This window comes from Anolis carolinensis, chromosome 5, assembly GCF_035594765.1.
Source record: "Anolis carolinensis isolate JA03-04 chromosome 5, rAnoCar3.1.pri, whole genome shotgun sequence".
NCBI classification, from domain to species: Eukaryota; Metazoa; Chordata; class Lepidosauria; order Squamata; family Dactyloidae; genus Anolis; species Anolis carolinensis.
In genome coordinates this window covers 18755736-18775819 of record NC_085845.1, presented here as the reverse complement: position 1 = coordinate 18775819, position 20084 = coordinate 18755736, and the positions used below count along the sequence as shown (strand labels likewise).

Genomic DNA, 20084 nt, shown 5'->3' with positions numbered 1-20084 from the left:
ATTATACTCTAGGCACTTGGGATCCTGGTATGTGTTAGTGGACTGTCCTTGCTCACATTTTCCCCATCCTGGTGGAGTTTTTTTAGAAAATTTGCAGAGCTTAGAATTTTAAGAGGTTTTTTTTTTCGAGAGGTAGAAATCCCAGAACCTCCAGGTTGCAGGATGAGTGGCAGTGCTTACTCATTTATTTGATTTATGTCACCTTTCCCTCCCAACACACAAATCAAAGCATCTTACAGTGTGAGTTAAAACAAGTGTTACGAAGTTTTCAAAAACATTAAATATTAAATCTATCCAATTAGAAGATTAATGTAAAATAATTTAAAACACATGAAATACCTATCTATCGATATCAAAGTCAAAGTATGTCTGTCTGATTGGAACACAAAAGCTGTTAGGTTGCCCTCTATAATGTCACCAGATTAGCTGTTACTAGATGTGGCCCTCTGTGATGTCACTGGGAAAGAAAGGTGGCATGTCTATGAGGGGAAGGGAGGAAGGGAGGGAGGGAAGGAGGGAGGGAGGGAGGGAGGAAGGAAGGAAGGAAGGAAGAACGGAAGGAAGGAAGGAAGGAGCACCAAGAAAGCCATGTTGCCATTGAGACATTGTGAGGTAGGCATAGACCCTCTCTTTTTTCTCCATATTAGGAGCGACTTGAGAAACTGCAAGTTGCTTCTGGTGTGAGAGAATTGGTCGTCTGCAAGGACGTTGCCCAGGGGATGCCCAGATGTTTTGATGTTTTACCATCCTTGTGGGAGGCTTCTCTCATGTGCTTGCATGAGGAGCTAGAGCTGACAGAGGGAGCTCATTGGCACAAGGGTTTAACTCCATAGGCCCTCTTATAGCTGGAGAAGGGGGAAAGGGGAGGAAGGAAAAGAAAAGAAATTAGAAAGGAAGACATTTTTCCAAATGAAGCAGAGTGTGTTTGAGGATTGAGGCATCCATAGGGATACCAAGGTGTTTGTTTATTAAGCTATTGTCCCAACTCTGTTATACATTAGCAAAATGTGGACCGTTTACAGGTGTCACACTCAACTTCTGGAACAATTCCATCAGCGTTGACTCCAAAAAATCCTGCAAAGCTCTTGGGAAGACAGGTGAACAAATGTCAGTGTGCTGGAAGAAGCAAAGACCACTAACTAGCAGTGAAGCAATGCTCCTATGTGTCACGACCCGGCTGCAGGGCACCAATAACCATACACAGAGGCCAGAATCTATCTAATATCTTTATTGAAGGAGTATATAAAGTTAATAAAAACAAGTGTAGAAAATAGTCCAGAATTAGACCTTTCAGGAAAGGTCAAAGTTAGTCCAAAGAAACAATGTCCAATATGAAATATTAAGGTCCAAAGTTATAATCCAATATCCGAAACACTCACTTTGCCAGGCAAAGTGAGGGGAGATGACAAGGTCCTTTAGTCCAAGAACTTGAACGAGGCTAGGAAATAACTTGACTCTCGGAAAAACAAGGCTTGAATACAAGACAGCAAGGAACGAGAAACAAGAACAAGGTCCGTGGTGTTTACTTGGCAAAATCCGGGAAACAAGGCAAGGCTGGGTCTTGGAAAGCAAGGCAAAATCCGTGGAAGAACAAGGCTGGAAAACGAAGGCTTGAATCAGGAACAAAGGCTTGGAAGCGGAGTAGCTGTCCACACACACTACTCCAGTTGCTGACGAATTGACTCCGCAAGAACCCTCCGGGAGCAAGGAACCTAAATAGGCCTTGTTTTCCCCACCAGAGAACACTTCTCTGGGGAACCAGAACCGAAAGTCAATCTCTGTGTCCAGATGTATGACTCCCTAAAATTTCTCATGGGAACAGGCTTAATCATCTGAATGCTTTGCTGCTATTCTCAAACTCCTGCGATTAGCCTGTTGCACTCCCTTCTGCAGGAGAATGTAATTACGGCGCGAAAAAGGGGGAGAACTCGACTCCGGGCTTGTTTGGGAGATTTCTGGAAAACAAACCTCCTGCAGGTGCAAAGGCTCAATTTCTGGCTGAAATGGTTCCCTTTCTGGCTGAAATGGAGGAAAACCCAAGTTCTCCTCTTCGTCAGTCACAACAGCACTAGGAATGGGACTACAATGCCCATGAGTCATCACACTATGCCATCAACTTCACTGGACTGGCTATGTTGTCTGAATGCCCGATCACCATCTTCCAAAGCAATTACTATACTCCCAACTCAAGAACGGAAACCAGAATGTTGGCGAACAGGAAAAAAGATTTAAAGATTGGCTTAGAGCTAACCTTAAAAACTGTGGCATAGACACAGAGATCTGGGAAGCTTTGGCCCTTGAACTCTCTGGAGGTCAGCTGTGACTAGCAGTGCTGTGGAATTCAAAGAATTACAAATGGAGGGCGAAAGGAACAAACGTGCTGAGAGGAAGGTGCATCAAACCAACTCTGATCGGGACCGCCTTCCATCTGGTTACCAATGTCCTCACTGTGGAAGAACACGCAAGTCAATAATAGGGCTCTACAGTTACCTATATATCCACTGCGAAGACATTACACTTGGTAGGCCATCATACTTGGACAACGAGGGATTGCCCAAGTAAGTTAGTATACTTGCTATAACACTCAATCTGCTTGGGAGCTTCTGTGACTTGCTGCCTTAAAAAAGGCAACTTTCCCAAGTTTTACAGCAGTGGTTCTCAACCTGGGGTCCCCAGATGTTTTTGGCCTTCAACTCCCAGAAATCCTAACAGCTGGTAAACTGGCTGGGATTTCTGGGAGTTGTAGGCCAAAAACATCTGGAGACCCCAGGTTGGGAACCATTGCTTTACAGATTGGAGAGACATTTCAATCTTTTAACACTCATGCACTCAATTTGGAAGTGTTGGAAAAGCACCAGACTACAAAGCAGGGCTGATGGATAGACACAACAACCCCTCTTTGTGATTGCACAATCATGAAAATGTACATCACAAGAGCCTTTGTTACCATTCTCTTGAAGAATGTATTTCTCAAAAACATTGGTTATGTAACATCGTCCGTGGTGCCAACATCCCACAGTGGAATAAAGAATGGGATTGACTGCATGGGAGGGTGGAGTCAAATGTACTTCTCCAAAATGAAGTGAGTCAGCTTGGAAAAACTAACGCAACAAGAGCCTGAAGCACAAGGAGAAGATTGAGAGAGACAGAGGAAAGAACACATCTCTCACCAATTAAATTGGTTTTGGTTACAAGATGACGCCATAATTGGCAAGATTAAGAGTTTTTTCAGGTGGAAAATCTACATACCTATCACAAAAGGTGTATTTTCTCCTGGCATTTAGCCTGGTTGTCATTGCGCTTGAGCTTTAGCCACATTCCTAATGAATCACAGGTTGAGTTGGTGATAGGTTAGGCACTGTGCATTGGGCCCTTCTAATCTCTTATGCAAACCTGATACAGAGTGTCCTTGGTGACAAGAGCAGCTAAGTGCAATGGCCTAATATACTTAAAACTACTTGACATATTCAGTCAACAACATGTAATTGCATTCTTTTATCACCTGTCGGGAAACAATGGGGCAGGCTTTTGATCAGTTTACTGAGGCTGAGAAGGTGAAAGGGATGCTAATAAGCAAAAGAGAAATTAACTGTTGCATAAATCCAATTACTAGTGCCACCTAGAGCAGACCCATTGAATCAGTGGCTTAACCAGTCAACACTTATATAAAATACATTGATTAAACTGTAGGAACTAAGAATTGGAGGTGAATTGAATTGAGGCTCATATCTTTTTATCCAGGAGACTTTTTAAGAAAGTATAAATTGCTTCACTGAAAAACATAGCTTACTTTGGAAACAAGGATTGGTGAGAAAGCTTCAGTGGAGATACCTTTTCTCCATGACAACTCTCTCAGGAGTGAATTTCCCTTCTGAGGAGTAGATTTCTCTCGCTTCCTCTTATTTCATCCCCATTCTTAACTATGAGGTGTGTGTAAGTCAGATGTTTGTAACTCAGGGACTGCCTGTATTTGACCTGATTTTAAAAATGGCACAATTTTTCCCCTACCGCCTTTACTCTTTGGGATACATATTCCATTTCCTAGTCTGCTTGCCCATAGAAAATCATGATAATCATGTCTAAGAAACTACAGCTGATGTGGTCTATATCCAATGCAATTTTCTGAATCGGGACCCCAAATAACCCCAGGAATAGGCCTAAAAACCAAGACACCAAAATGCTTTTGGTTAGGCTATGTTATGTAGGGACAGAGTTTTTAATTTTGAAAAGGAGCACAGCATTAACAGCAGTAAGATTTGGTGATTTGTGCCATGTTGTGCACCTATTTATTGAAACTTTGTTTCCATATGCAGATTAATTTATGTAAAAAAATATAGTCTCTAAAGTAACATTTAGTTCATACCAATCCTTGCTTTTACTTCATCTTTTGGAAATTGACTGCAGTCTAATTTGGATGGAATTTTGTTTATTTTGTTAGTTTGTATGTGTGTATGCACCTTCAAGTTACCTGGTGGGTTTTCTTAGGCAAGGAAACTGGTATTAGTTGGTGGTCTCCCATCTAAGTTGTAGCCAGGACTCACCCTCAAGATCAGAAAGGATGTATTTTTTACATAAAGGTGAAATAACTTGTAAAGATTTAAAATGCTATGCAACACGAGCTACAGTTTCATAAACAGATGACCTTTTGGCCAGACACTTAAAACTAGATAATACTATTGGGAAAACTATTCTACAATACATATGTTTGTTTTTGTTTGGGGTTTTTTTTAAAGGCAAATCCCTGGCATTTACCAAACAAACATCTTCAAAATAAGGTAATTCTTTAGGCTATTCACTTCTGCCTCTTACAGGGATTCAGCAAAACAATGTTTGGAATCATTTTTCAAATGTGCTCATTTTCATACAAAAAGATCAGTTGTGTGTAATGGGTTTTGTATGTGGGTGTAATGGATATTGGTCTCTTGTATTTTCTCATTTCTGAAAACATTTCTGATTTTTTTATGGAGAGCTTCACTTGTGAGCATCCATTTTTGAGAAGGGGCCACAGCCCAGCAAGCCCTGCCATTAGGCAGAAGGACACAGATGCCTCCAACAAAAGATGCATAAGAGCAATAGTGAAGCATTGGAAGAAAAGAGATTTGACATGAGATCTGCTCTGTACCCCCTTGCTTTCAGGTGTGGTAGTAAGGAGTCTGCCATACTTGTAGCATAATCTTTCTTCGGGAAGCTTAGGCCAGATTTCTACAGGGTCTTTAAATCACAGCATATGCCCCCAAAAACCAAAGCTGTTCAGCTTCCATAGCAGAAGCACATTGTGTTACTCCAGATTATTCTATGCAATGTTATTATCCACAAAAAAGTATAATCTCTTTTTCTAAGCAATCTCTATACCAAATTATATAAGCATTTTATCACGTCCTTATTTATGGCCTAGTTTTATGTATGTTTATCTGAATGCAGGGACACTATGTTCACTTGAACTTTCTCCCAGGTAAAGGTGTGAGGAATGATTGCTGCGAACATATTTTCTTACAGTTAGGAAAGTTTAAGGTTTATCTCTTAATGGAAGTGGTCCGTTCTTTTTGTCCCCTTCCCCTTTTCTGTACATTCTGGTATTTGTATTATTATTATTTTTAAATTAAGCATCTGGATCTGTATATCCGGGCACACATAATTTTTAATCATTATGTAATGGTAATGGTAAAGGTAAAGGTAAAGGTTTTCCCCTGGCATTAAGTCTGGGAGTTCATGCTCATTTCCATTTCTAAGCCAAAGAGTCGGCATTGCCTGTAGACGCTTCCAAGGTTATGTGGCCGGCATGACTGCATGTCACATCAGTCTCAGTGGAGAGTTTGAAGTACTCAGCTGTATTAGAGGTTTTTTTATAAATTGATGTATGTTATGCTATAGCAGGCATGGGCAAACTTTGGCCCTCCAGGTGCTTTGGACTTCAACTCTTACATTCTTAACAGCCTATTGGTTGTTAAGAATTGTGGGAGTTGAAGTCCAAAGCACCTGGAGGGCTGAAGTTTGCCCATGCCTGTGCTATAGTGTTGGTTTTGTTGCTGCACTGGTGTTTGAAATCCTAGTTAGTTGATTTGATCATCCCTTAGAGCAGTGATGGGCACTGTGATCCTCCAGATGTTTTTGGCCATCAACTTTCACAATATCTCACAACTAATGAGAATTGTAGGCCACAGACATATTAAAGCCCATGTTTGTGCACCCACACTTCAGATGTAAAAGTAGGATAGCTGTGATGGAAACTAAATACATTGGTGTAAAAAGGTTCCAGGTTAGAATCAGCATCATTCTCTTGGTGACCTTTTTCTCAGTTCAGTCTTAGCTATAATGCTTTTGGAATATTATGTTTGAAATACTGTAGCGTTCAACTTCTGATGACGCAAGGAAAGTATTTTTAATCAAGATAGCCAAGGTTATTGTATTTTCAGGAATCCCGGCATTCTGCCTAAGGGTCTAAGGCAGATAAAAATGCAAGCCTTTCTCTTTTCCCCCCTTTTCTTTGCCTTTTTAGTAGTGGATATAGGTTAATTGGTTGCAAGAAGCTTGGCATTTGAAAGATCTGCTTATCAGCAAATGGTCGAATTTATGCTCAGAGGTCTGTTTCATGAAAATTCCTTTCTGAGTGCCAATATACAATTTTGCCACTCCATAATTTAAAGTTATGGGAATGTTTTAAAGTTAAAAAACCAAAAAAAATGGAGGGGGCAAATGGGTGGCTCTTTTAACTTCTTTGGTGGACACATGAAGATATAACACATTGTTGAATACCTATGTTGTGTATAAACACTTGAATTAAACCAATAAACTACACAGTCTTAATCCCATTAGTTGCATACCACAAAATCCAGTTCCAGGATTGCAAGACCTAATCTTTTTGGATTGGTTTAGACTTTAGACACATCACCAAACTATCCATTTAGCTTTTCAAAAGAAGTACAAAACATCCTTGGCCAGTTTGGGCAAAGTGATTTGCCTCAATCCCAGGAAAGAGATTAAGGACATGGGGCTAGGACCTAAACTAAAGGATCAAGATTTCAAGAAGAATGATTCCACCTAAAGAATAGGAAGAACTTCATGGTGGTAAGAGTTGTTCAGGAGTGGAATGGACTTACTTTGATGGTTGACCATGGATTCTCCTTCTTTGGAGGTCTTTGAACAGTTAAGATTCCAACTTTGTGTTTTCATCACATATTTCTATGTGGAAGGAGATCAGATTAGATGTTCATTGGGATTCCTTCCAACTATATGATTTTATCATTCTGTGTAAGGCTGATGAGTGTAGGACTTAGACTGCAAAATATTTCCCCCATCCCCAGGGAAAATCAGATGATCTGCAATCATCATGAGCTTCTGACACACCATTAAAACTCTATTATTTTATTACCCCTTCAGCTTTTGAATTTCTTTTTAAAGTTTATTTTGTTCTGTTCTGTTCTGTATAAGGCAAAAAAAATCAAGTTTTCCTTTTTGGAATTTTTGCCACCAAATATTTTCGAGGCATAGTTGGTTGAATCTGTGGGTGCAGAACCCATATATACAGAGGGCTAATGGTATAATAAAGCCTATGTTTAGATAGAATTTAGAAAAGTCCTTCACAAATTATGATCCAATAATTTTAATATACTTCGGTTGTGAGTCATATCATCAAAATAATGTCTAGATGTTAAGGGCGACTCTCATAAACTATATCCCTTTTGGACCTTTGGAACTGGGAGGTGGTTAAATATGAGGGAAATGTCTTTATCACGAGCACTTAAATGTCACCAATACTGTTAAGCAGCCACATAAATACCTCAGGTCTATGAATAAATTCCCAAAAGGCCTCATATCCATCATCATTTTTTATTTATTCTGTTAAATTTATAGCCCCTGAAATTTTGGATACTAGTGTGACTAATCAGTTTATACTTAGTCAAAGTTTAATATGAGATGTTAATTTATATACTGCTTTTGAGAGAGTGTGTATTTTATTAGGGGGGTGTGTGTGTGTGTGTGTCACTGATATATTTTTATTCCATGAATAACCCGGCTGGCCTGAGAGAGGCAGAAGCACCTGCTCATGTCAACTGAACTCCTGCAGGGCAATGAGGTAGTAATGACCGCCAGTTGCTCCTGCCTTCAAGAGATGCCAGTTACTGGCAGGGCACAGTTAAAGGAAAGAAGCATTAATATGACTCACCACTCAGCCCTGATATTTCCTTCATTCTAGAATAGTTCAGAGTCAGATGGCAATGAAAAAGCACTCATACCTAACATCACATTTGTTTCTGCCCTTGTGTTCTAATTTAACATCTCTAACCAGGGTTGGCGGGCTTTGCATGTAAAAAGTCCCAAGAACAATCCATGACATCTCAAGACATAGTTGACAAAGACTCCTATGAAAAAAACCTAGTAGATCAGATGGGCACATTTGGTGAGTTTGTAGACCAATTTCAGCCCCCTTGATCCCCACTGTGCTTTTCACCTCTTGCTATTCTATGGTTACATGCTGTCAAAATCAGACATTAATAAACTTTATTTATTTATACCCCGCCACCATCTCCCCAACGGGGACTCGGGGCAGCTTACATGGGGCCATGTCCAGAACAATACAATTTGACAGAATATAAAAAGAGCAACAAATCATAACACATTGAACAATACAATAAATGATAATATACATTACAACGCAAAATCAGAAGAACAATAAAAACAAAGGCGGGCCACATGAACACTAAGTTAAAACTCAGGGTGAGAAAAGGAATAACAATGAAAACAACGAAGAACAGGGTCATAAAATAGTGGTGCAATCTGGAGGATAGATACTGGAGGAGAGCAACAGGGAAGATGTATGTAGTAATTACTCTCCAAAAGCACAACAGAAGAGCCATGTTTTCAGGTCTTTCTTAAAGGCTACTAATGTGGGGGCTTGCCTAATCTCAATGGGCAGTGAGTTCTACAATCGGGGGGCCACAGCAGAGAAGGCCCTCTCCCTTGTTCCCACAAGACGGGCCTGAGATATTGGCAGTGGCGACAGGAGAGCCTCCCCTGAGGATCGAAGGGATCGGGCAGGTTTATGATAGGAGATACGGTCACGAAGGTAGGTAGGTCCCAAACCGTTTAGGGCTTTATAGGTGATGGTCTGCACCTTGAATTGGGACTGGAAAATAAACGGTAGCCTGAACATTGAGCATGGATCGATACAAAAGGAACTCCAGTTTGACAAAACTCACATTTAGGTTCACAGTTGTACTATACAACAAGAACCCACTCTTTTAGTGGAAGTAAATGCCATTTAGCCGCTGTATTATAGCAATTGTGCCAGCGACAATGTCTCCATGGGTTGCAAAAGTGACCAGGATTTATATTGCTCGCACTCAGTGTCAACAGTATTAGATTAGATCAGGTCTGACTTTATGCAAGGCAACTTTTTATGTTCCAACTTTGCTGTGCAAACCAGTGGTTAGTCTCACAGAGCCCTATAAAGGTTTTTGCATTGCTTCACCATTAGCTCTAGACAACATAGTTAATGGTGAGATATGCAGGGAGTTGAAATACAACCACATTCTACGTCTTCAAGACAAACTGTTGTTTTGCATCCAGTTCCACTTGGGATACACACAAAAGTTAAAACCCAACAATTTGGGGGGGGGGGGGGGGTATTAGCTATGTTTGGTAATTCTGAGCTCCAGATGTCATCGCTGGTTGCATTTCCCCTTTTCCAAGTAAATGGAGTTGGAATTACCTAATGTAGAGCCATTCACATCATTTTGTCATGTCTTTACATATCAGGACAGAAAAGCAATCTCAGGCAGAGGAAGCACACAAGATGACTCAATACTATAGAATGAGATCCATTCAGCTTGTTTAAAAGTACCCCAAGGCAGCTGTAAATAGGCTTCCCATGAAAGGGAAACCTGCAAATTACAATTAGTACTATAAAATGGATGAGATCATCAGAATTGCACTACTGGGGCTTCCTGGGGCAAGGTAGATACTCCACTTTTTCTGTAATGTTAAGATAGCATTCCACCTGAGTTAATCTCTGAAATCCATGCTGAGATCACATTGTTGGAATGGAATTTTTAACTGACTAATTCATTATGTTTTCTCCATTGTACCGTCTAGAAATTTTAGTCAAAAAATCAACCTAAAAAACCTGTGCTGAGTTTTCCAGGGTTAGTGTAAGTACTAGGCTTGTGCATTTGTATGGAATTATTTACCGTTTCTGTTTGTTCCATTCGTATGGCCCTGTTTCCGTCCGCCACTTATGAAAATGGGCACCTATACGAATGGGCTTTTCCATCCAAGGTATAAAAAAAAAAAATCCAAAAAATTCAAGCCTTGGGCAGCAAAGCTTCAGATCCTGCGAGTGCTTGATGGTAGACTCAGCAGCAAGGGCCTACGAGCCATAGAGTGCTCAATGCTCACAGGCCCGGCTCGCAGGGCCTACAAGCATCAAGTGATCGATGGCTTGTAGACCCTGACTGCCAGGATTACAGTCAAGCGCTCAATCGTAGGCTCGGCAGCCAGGGCCTACGAGCATTGAGTGTTCGGTGCTCAACTGTAGGCCCTGTAAACCAGGCCTACGAGACATTGAGCGCTCAATGCTCATAGGCCTGGCAGGCAGGACCTACGAGCATAAAGCACCTGGTGCTTGGCTGAAGGCCCTGTGAGCCAGGGCCTACAGCCAAGCGCCGAAAGTGAGCCGACCAAATGGCTACCATTCCCCTCTGCCTTTTGTTTCACTGTTTCTTTTGTTCTTGTGGGTTGTACCGTTCCGTGCTATCCGAATGGATGAAATGGTACAAAGCCATGAAAGAAACAGGTGAAACAGGATTCGGGCACTACTCTAGTAAGAACTATACCTTAACTCTTATAAATAACAGAATCTTCCCCTTCTCCGGAGTGGCAAAAGGGAAGAGCTTGGTCCACCCTAGGAGTACCTGCTGTATTTTTTCAATTCTAAGATGCACATTTCCTTCCATATAAACATTTAAGGGGTGCATCTTAGAATCACAGGTTATCATACATGTGTGTGTGTGTCTGTTGATAGTACTGATGTCAATCTTATACTTGATCACATCTTAGAATTAAAGAAATACATTAAAAGAAGCAGAAGTCCCTTTCTCCAGCAATTGGGAGGAAGGATTATTATCTGATAGTCGAGTCAACCATTCAATAGATCCATATTCCCATGCTTAGTTGATTTTCTACAGATGTGATCAGTACAGGCCCCATCTACACTAACCATTTAATGCAGTTCAAAGCTAACTTCAAACTGCGGTGGCTAGACAACAAACTTGTATGAAAACATACATAAGAAATCCCTTCATGCGCATCAGTGCTTTGTGGTTTTTGGAACCTACCGTCTGGCCCTCAAAGTGGTTCCAGGATTTCCTCTGCACAGCAAAAACACTGTCTTCAATACTGGCTTGAGATTGCATTAAATTACCAATGTAGATGGGGTCAAAGCTGTGGCCTGGTTTTATTCTATGTAGTTGTGTCTGGATCTTCATCCCCAAATTGTTACCAACAGTGCAAATAATAATTTCTCTTTTCAGTTTGGTTAAATACTGGGGAAATGACTGCAAAAAAGGGAGGGGGTAATTAGATTTCAGTTTCTGTTCTGAAAGTGTAAAAGGACAGCAAATAGGATGGCAAAATTACTTCAAAGGAAAGCTTGCTGCTAATAGCCTATCACTCTGGCGCCTGATTGTTTCGAGAGGAAATGAAGGATTCAAGAACAGCTTGTGGATGAAATTTCAGTACGGCTTTTTTGGTGAAATGGAAAATTCCACTCTCCCATACCAGTATTGCCACATAGAACAAATACTCACTTTGGAGAAAGAAACGTTTGCCAGGATTAGAAATTTTGGCTTTCAAATGCAAATATGATAATGTGGTCACACTTCCTTATTTGTTATTACAAAAAATAAGTGAATGTGTATCTCTGATTTATTTTAGTAGAATAATTGTGCTGACAACGTGGCAGTTTTCTCAAAAATGTACAGCCACGACACATCCTCATGTAATCTCAGATTATAGCTGTTGCGGGTACAGAACTGTATAGATGCATCTACTCTGTAGAATTACTGCAGTTTGACACTGCTTTAACTGCCATGGCTCAATTCTGTGGAATCCTGGGGCATTTGGGCACCAGTACTCGAGAATAGATGTCTGAAGCACTGTAAAACTACAACTCCCATGATTTCATAGCATTGAGCAAGGGGAGTTAAAGCAGTGTCAAACCACATTAATTCTACAATGTAGATAATCCTAATATTGTGTGATTCTTGAGTCAGAAGGATTTTTGTATGATGTTGTAATCAAAGCATTCTTAACACTGTGACCTTCTCAGTTACTCTTAATAGTAGGAAGCATTAAACAAACAGCTTAGAAACACATGACAGCCAAGGAGCTTCATTGTTCGTCAGCCCTTTTTATGTACTTCTACATACCATGTCTTCTTGTAGCAGCAGCTACATGACAGTTTGTTGTTTATGTTATACATAAAGTGTTTTCCTTCCTTGCTGGGCAAACTCAGGGAGAGTTTTCAGCTTCCATAACCAATCCTTGGCGAATCTTTGATGGTGTCATTTCATGCTGCAAAAGAACAGACCTTTTCATTCATACAGCAGAACTTGGAAAAGTTGGTTTAAGGGTCCACAATTCCCAGAAGGCCCTTGTCAAAAGGGGATTTGGGGTTGTATTGTAGTCAAAAATACAAACCCTTTGAAATTCAGATTTACACTTCAGATTCACCTCTCTAAATGCATCACTTTAAAAGATACTAGTTAAGAATAGAGCGGTATTATTTCTTTCCTCCATCTAGACTTCACTTCACTTCACTTCACTTTATTTCTTAGTTGCTCTCCATCAGAGTGCTCCGAGCGACTTACAATTTAAAATATCATTCCACAATATAAAAACATTCAACATAAAAACATTCAACAGTGACTATTTGGCAAATTAGATCTGATTTACTTAAATGCACAACCAAACAGCCAAGACTTGAGCGCTTTCCCAAAAGGTCGCATGGGCAAAAGGTCGCATGGGCAAAAGACCAGGCATGGGCAAACTTCAGCCCTCCAGGTGTTATGGACTTCGACGACCAGATATCCCAACAGTCTTACCGGCTGTTAGGAATTGTGGGAGTTGAAGTCCAAAACACCTGGAGAGCTGAAGTTTGCCCATGCCTGATGTAGACACTATACTCATATTGATGCAGCCTAGAATTCCTTTGGCTTTTTTAGCTGACACATCACACTTTTGGCTCATGTTCATCTTGTGGTCTGTTGCATACATTTCCAGGTTAATGTAGCATATAGTGCTTTGTAAAAGCAGTCCAACAGTTGAATTTTCCACATTTTATTAAGTTAACCCTTGGAATTTTGATTTAATTGACATTGTTACTGCTTGACATACACAAGATGCTCAAAACTGTGAACATGCAAAATATTTTCCTTTTGACACAAATATTAAGTAAGCAGAAATTAATTGGCATGTTGAGACACTCTATTTGAGATACATAACAGGATTCACCAGGTATGTTTAACTGACGTCAAAATTCTGAGCAGATGCAGAAATACCGATTGAATAACTGCAGGGTTTGGTAAAGTATTGTCCCAAAGTAAACCTGAAACAAATTGCTTAAAGGGATGTCTGTATTTCATTCAGACGTATTTTCATGACTCATTTTTTTGTGCCTGTGATATATAAACACACTAATGCTTTATTGCATGTGATGTTGGCAAGTCTGGAATTTTATGTATGTTGGAATAAGTCAAACCAAGATTTAAACAATACACAATTCAGGATAGCTTACACCAGAAAATGTCTGATTTGGAATGTTTGGAGATAATTTTGGTCAAGCAAACCAGTCATTTCTGGATATCTATATCTTCATCTTATCCCATTAATTCTTCTTTGTGCTTATCTTGGGTGGGGGGAATGTACTTTGCAATATTTTTCCCCCTTTGTTTTGTTTTCCTCTTTGAAACAGTTTTGGCAATATGTTTCCCTGAAAACAATTAACATCAATAAAATAAGGAACATTACAATAAAAAGTAAGACAGCACCATAAAACAATATCAATAAACTTGTTTGTCATCGGCATCGGAGCAGATAAATCCAGAAACATTCATAAAGGTTTCTTTGTAGGGTAAAGGGAGAGGGTGTATTATCAATGTAATAAAAATAAAAATTGATTGTAGAAGGCAGATGTTTGGTGAGTTTACTGCAGTATATATCTACATATACACTACTGTAGTACGTATGTACTTGTATACATATAAACAAGGTTCAAGCCCGAGAGGCATTGATTTGTAAGAAACCAGTGCTGTGCGTTAAGTGATCTGATCCTATGCAAATTGTCAATTGTAACACTCATCCAATTACCACACATAGAAGTGTAGTTATATAATACCATTTAAAGGGAGTAGAATAATAAGGTATAAAAATCTTCAGATAGAGAGTATGAGGTTCGTAGGATTGTTTTCTTGTTTAGTTTGTGTACATATGTGTGTCTTTTTATTCTTTGATTTTTAGTTAGTTGTAATAGCTAGAACGTCGCTGCATAGTTGTAACACGATCATCAAATCTTGCTTCTTTGTGTTATTGCTGGCGTTCTCTCTTTCGCAAATAAAAATTATTTTTAAAAACAATTCTGAAAATTTGTCAAAATTTTGATAGCAGCCTTGGCTTGAAGACGGGAGAAGTCACTTTTGTTTTTTAACGTTTTAATGTATTTGGTTGCTGTGAGTTTTCTGGGCTGTATGGCCATGTTCCAGAAGCTTTCTTCCCTGATGTTTCACCTAAATCTATAGCAGGCATCCTCAAAGATTGTGAGGTTTGTGTATTTTTATGTATTTCTTTTTAACAGTGGGGGATCCAGAGGGAACATACAGGGAAGGAGTTTTAGGGGGTTATTTTTGAATTGGATTTCTTCCTTTTGTCCATATTTTTTATTACATAAAAATTAAAACAATATTTTGAAAAGATCTACAGTGTCAAGGCACCCAGAGCCTATGATGATATTCCAAAATCCGAGGAAGAAAAATCTGAAATCCGAAACACTTCTGGCCCCGAGTATTTTGTATAGGGGATGCTGATATAAGCAGGCTGAGAGAGGGGCTTGGAGACGTGTGCCTGTGCATAGCTTGTACAACAAAAGATGCTTTTTCTGCCCCTCCCCACAAGTGATGGACGTGTTTGACGTGATGTGGCAAGAGCAAAGCACGTGAAACTAAAGCAGAGGCCGTGGCAGCAGGCGGGGAAGAAGCACGTAGCCTGCAATTCCCAGGAGGAACCGGTTGTAGCTCCACAAATTGTTCTCCGCTGAGCCCTCCCTTTTCCAAAATAATGCACAGCACGTCATAGCATTTGAGTTTCTCCAACTCTCCCCATGTTATTCCTCTTCTCTATTCAAATGAATAATATAGGCTGTCTCCCACCACCACCCAAAAATGTATATACTCTTGAACTGCTAATAGTAGCAATAGTATTTACTTGGAGGCCAAGTCAATGTAGTATTTATGTTGAGAAATGCATGATTCAATTGGAGATATGAATTCCGTCTTAGGGTGCATCTACATTGCAGAAATGATAGTTTGACGCCACTTTAATGTTCATGAGACCATAGCTTACTACTATGAGATCATGGAAGTTGTAATTTCACAAGGTCTCCAGCCTTTTCTGCCAAAGTGTGTGGGTGCCTCACCAAACAGAATTCTGGGAGTTGTAGTCCATAAGGAGCTTTCCCCAGGTTGGAGGATTCCAACATCACTGCAAAACTTGGGGAATGTTCCCTTGTTTGGACAACTCCCTGTCCAAAAGAAAAAAAAGCTTTTTCCCAGACAGATGGATTCTGAGAGTTATAGTCCAAAAGAAGCTTTCATCAGGATGAAAAAATCCAACAGAATTTGGGAAGATTTCTTTGTTTGGACTCTGTGAGTTGCAGTCCAAAAGCAGCTTCTCCCGGGCTGGGGGATTCTGGGAGTTGTAGTCTGAAAGAAGCCTTTCCTAAGATGTCGGGAATTCTGGGAGTCCAAGTTCAAAAGGAGTCGTACCCAGACTGGGGGGTTCTGGGTGCTGTTGTCCAAAATAATCTTTTCTTGAACCAGGAGCTTCTTGTAACCCAAAAGGCACTATTTCCAGACCTGGGGGGATTCTGGGCAATGTAGTCCAAAAACGAGTTTACCTCAACTCTAAATCATTTTATACCAGGCTGGAGGTATTCTGGAAGTTGTAGTTCAAAAGACGTTTTCCCAGGCTGTGAGTCTTGTAGTCCAAAATGAGCTCTAACAAAGGGATTCTGGGAGTTGTGGTCCAAAATAAACTTTTCTCAAACTGAAGGATTCTCACATCACTGCAGAACTTTGGTTTGGACTACAACTTCCATGCCAGGAGTTTTGCCAGGCTGCGAGATTCTGGGTGTTGTAGTGCAAACAGTTTCCTGTGGTAAGGGATTCTGGGAATTGTAGTTGAGAGGGTTTCCCATGGTGGGGGATTTTGTGTGTTGTGGGGAAAGTTTTGCCATGGTAGGGGACTCTGGGTGTTGTAATATAAACCATTTCCTGAGGTAGGGAATTCTGAGTGTTAGAGTACAGAAAATTTTCTGAAGTAGGGAATTCTGGGCATGTAGTCAAAAGTTTCCCGAGGTAGGAGATTCTGGGTGCTATAACCCAGATGTTTTCCCAAGGCAGGAGATGCTGGATGTTATAGTCCAAAAAAAAAAGGGAGTTTGTTCCAGGCTCTAAAACACAGTGGGGCAAAAGGCACTGCAGCCCCCATTGTCAGCTTTCTGCCACAGACAGGGCCGTAGCCAGAAAAAAAATTCGGGGTGGGGGGGTGGGGGGGTTTAACCCCTAGCTCACACCCCTCCCCGCTACAAACCTGTCAATATCTGCTTGAGATAGTGCCTGGAGGGACTCTTAATGTTTTGTGTCTCATAGACTTAGCATGGGGATTTGGTTAACCAGTTAAAATTCATCAGTAAACCAGGTTTTTTTTATAACCTGAAAAATTTCGGGGGGGGGGGGGGTTGAACCCCTAAAACCACCCCCTCGCTACAGGCCTGGCCACAGATTATACTACGGTATGTAACAAAATTCTGTCCTTGGTTTGAAGGTATTATTTCCTGTTTAATCGTGTGGCACTTACTTTGAAAGTGGTTGTTATACTCCAGAAACTTCGTTTTTGAGGCTGTTTTCAAGTACAGTGTTCCCTCACTTATCGCTGGGGTTATGTTCCAGGACCATCCACAATAAGTGAAGATCCGCAAAGTAGGGACACTATATTTATTTTAATATTTATACATTATTTTAGTAGTTATACACTATTTTAAGTCTTTATCAACCAATCGTGTGTTGATAAATCACCTCGTTCTCCTCCTGTTGATGCTTGGGCCCCTTTTCTTTCCCTTTGGCTTCTCCTTCCTCCCTTCCTTAGGCTGTAAATTGTAATTTTTTATGATTTATAATTGTCTGTTAGCGTTTATTGAAAAACTGCAAAACAGCGAATCTGCGAAAAGTGAACCGCGAAGTAGTGAGGGAACACTGCATGTTGAATTGATTGAGACTCTATGAGATGTTCATTGAAAAACTATAACAAAATGTGCTGCTGGATGTCCCACAAAAACAAAGTTTTTGCAGTTTAGTAAATGTTTCCTATGTTGCTATGACAGAACCAATTAGGAAATGACATTTATAACCCAGGAATAAAAAATCGTGATATATAGTGTTATTAAACAAGGCAAGATTGTTCCGGTGGAAGGCAGCAAAGTTTCAAATTACCCCCAAAAAGGAGCAGGAGGAGGGGGCTGAGCCTTTGGAGGCCGAGCAGCTTCAAACCAGTTGTCCCTGGGCTGCTTTCCTTCCATTGGCCGAAAGCTTTCAGCTGAACAAAAGGTCAAAGTGTCTATGTCTATATGTGTGTGTGTGTCTGTCTTTGCACAAGAAAAAAAAGAGGGAAGCCTTTAAAGCGCCTGCCTTCTTCCTCGGAGGCTGTAAACACAGCACAGCCTGCCAAGGAAGGGAGTGTGTCTCAGAGACAGAGAGAGACAGAGAGGAGGGAAGGGTGAAGTGCACGAGGCACTGGCAATGCCAAATGCATGGTCTCCAGTGCAAGGAAAACAGAAATCCAGCTTGCAAGGACATCTGGAAGCCTCTCCCTCCTTATTCCATTTTATTTGGCTGGTTTAGCTGGAGAAGACTGCAGAGAAGGAGAAAAAACTCGAACCTGTTTGCTGTCCAGCTTACTTTCAGCAATGGCTTGTGAGATCATGTCTTTGCAAAGGTAGTTTGCTGCTATTATTATTATTATTATTATTATTATTATTATTATTATTATTATTATATGACACAGCAAGCAAGATAGATATGCTGGATTATTATTATTATTATTATTATTATTATTATTATTATTATTATTATTATTATTAGCTGTCTGTCTGCATTGTGTTTTAATGATGGTGATAAAATTAAGGGATCTCAGCACTTGGGCACTCCAGACTAAGTTTAACTTTCACGAATGACTTGTGAAATCATGCCTTTGTAAAAGAAGCTTTCTTTTCTCATTACACCATGTAACATATTTTTGTTCCTGGGTTATACATCTCATTTCCTAATTTTCTCTATCATAAAACATGGAAATCGTTTATTAAACTGAAAAAAAACTTTGTTTTTGTGGGATATTCTTCGGCACATTTTGCTATAGTTTTCCAATGAATATCTCATCAAGTCTCAACCAATTCAACATAGTTTGTCGCAGCCACAGAAATGAAGTTTTTAGAGTATGACAACTACTTTCAAAGTAAATACTGCAAAATTGAACAGGAATGACACTTTCAAACCAGGAACAAAAACATTCAAATTTTGTTACATAGTGTTATTATTGTTATTATTACTATTGTCTATCTGTATAGCATTTAAATCTTTGAATTTACTTTTTAATGATTGTGATAAAATTGAGGAATTTCACCAGGAATAGCACGTGGGCAATCCAGATCAAGTTAATCTCTGGGTGCATCTACTACACTGTCTGAATTAATGCAGTTGGAACCTCTTTAGCCACCATGGAATTAGAGTAGTTGTAGTTTTACAAAGTCTTCAGCCTTCTTTGCCAAAAAGTGCTGGTGCCTCACCAAACTACAAATCCCAGGATTCTATAGCAAGTGGTGTCAAACTGCATTAATTCAACAGTGTGGATGCACACTTAGTAACAGCAGCCTCTGTTTTCCTTTCAGGTGAATTTAGGGATTTGGAGACAAAAGTGAAAAAAAACTGCATGCTAGAGTACTGTGTGTTTAGTTTTAGAAAGCATTGGGCAGTTATGGGAAAGGGAATAGATAAGACAGACAAAGTCATGTTTATTCTGCATACTGACATTCATAGACATGCATGGTTTTTTGTTTGTCTTAGTTACGCAAGTTTGGGCATGTCTGCACAGAAGACTAGTTATTCAGCCTGTAAACTCTGAAACTGGGAGAAAGGTGGGTTGTAAATAAAGTCAATAAATTAATGAGAGTAAGTCCTGCTCTCATTTATTATGGGTTTATAGGCTTAATAACTAGACTAGACTTCAAATTATCAAGTTGTTCTTGGTAGGGTGTCTTCTATACTGGACCAGTGTCGTGTATCTAGGAATGCCAAAATGTTGAATGTTCAAGGCTGAAGAGGTTAAAAATTTCATAACTTTAAAGCAGAATTTGTCAAGCTGTTTCTTAAGGTGCACTCCTGTGTTGACTCACCTGTATGTTCAGTGTGGGCTTTGTGTAAATATGCTTATGATTTAGATATTATGAAAGTTTTTGAACAAGGACTTGGGTGCATAAAAGTATCACAAGGAGTATTTGTAGTGGTTGAACATCTTGGTGTGAACAAAACAGGAGGCTGGTATGTATATCTGCTGTTTGAAATATCACGTTGCAGATATTTTTCAGCCACAGTTTTTCAGAGTCACTTCAAGGAGAGGTAGAAAAGTGGCATTTCTTTCCTTAAGACAAGCAGTTAGAGTGGTGTCAAGCTGCATTAATTCTACAGTGTAGATAGATGTACCCTGAGGAGTGACATCGTGTATGATTGTGTTAAAGCAGTGTGTGTGTCTTTGTGCTTCTTCAA

At 40.0% G+C, this 20084-nt stretch overlaps 1 protein-coding gene across 4 annotated transcripts in view; it reads left to right on the top strand.

The window, feature by feature from the left end:
- fam13a (family with sequence similarity 13 member A) overlaps positions 1-20084 on the top strand; it is a 154647-nt gene that overhangs the window by 61541 nt on the left and 73022 nt on the right. For 2 of the 4 annotated variants that reach the window (XM_008111042.3, XM_062981902.1), the window contains exon 1: positions 17910-18261. The exons of the other annotated variants lie outside the window; for them this stretch is intronic. In XM_008111042.3, the coding sequence (XP_008109249.1) occupies positions 18077-18261 (185 nt within the window). In that variant the 5' untranslated portion in view covers positions 17910-18076. Of the gene's footprint in view, positions 1-17909; positions 18262-20084 lie in introns of those variants that run through there. 4 annotated transcript variants of the gene reach the window in all.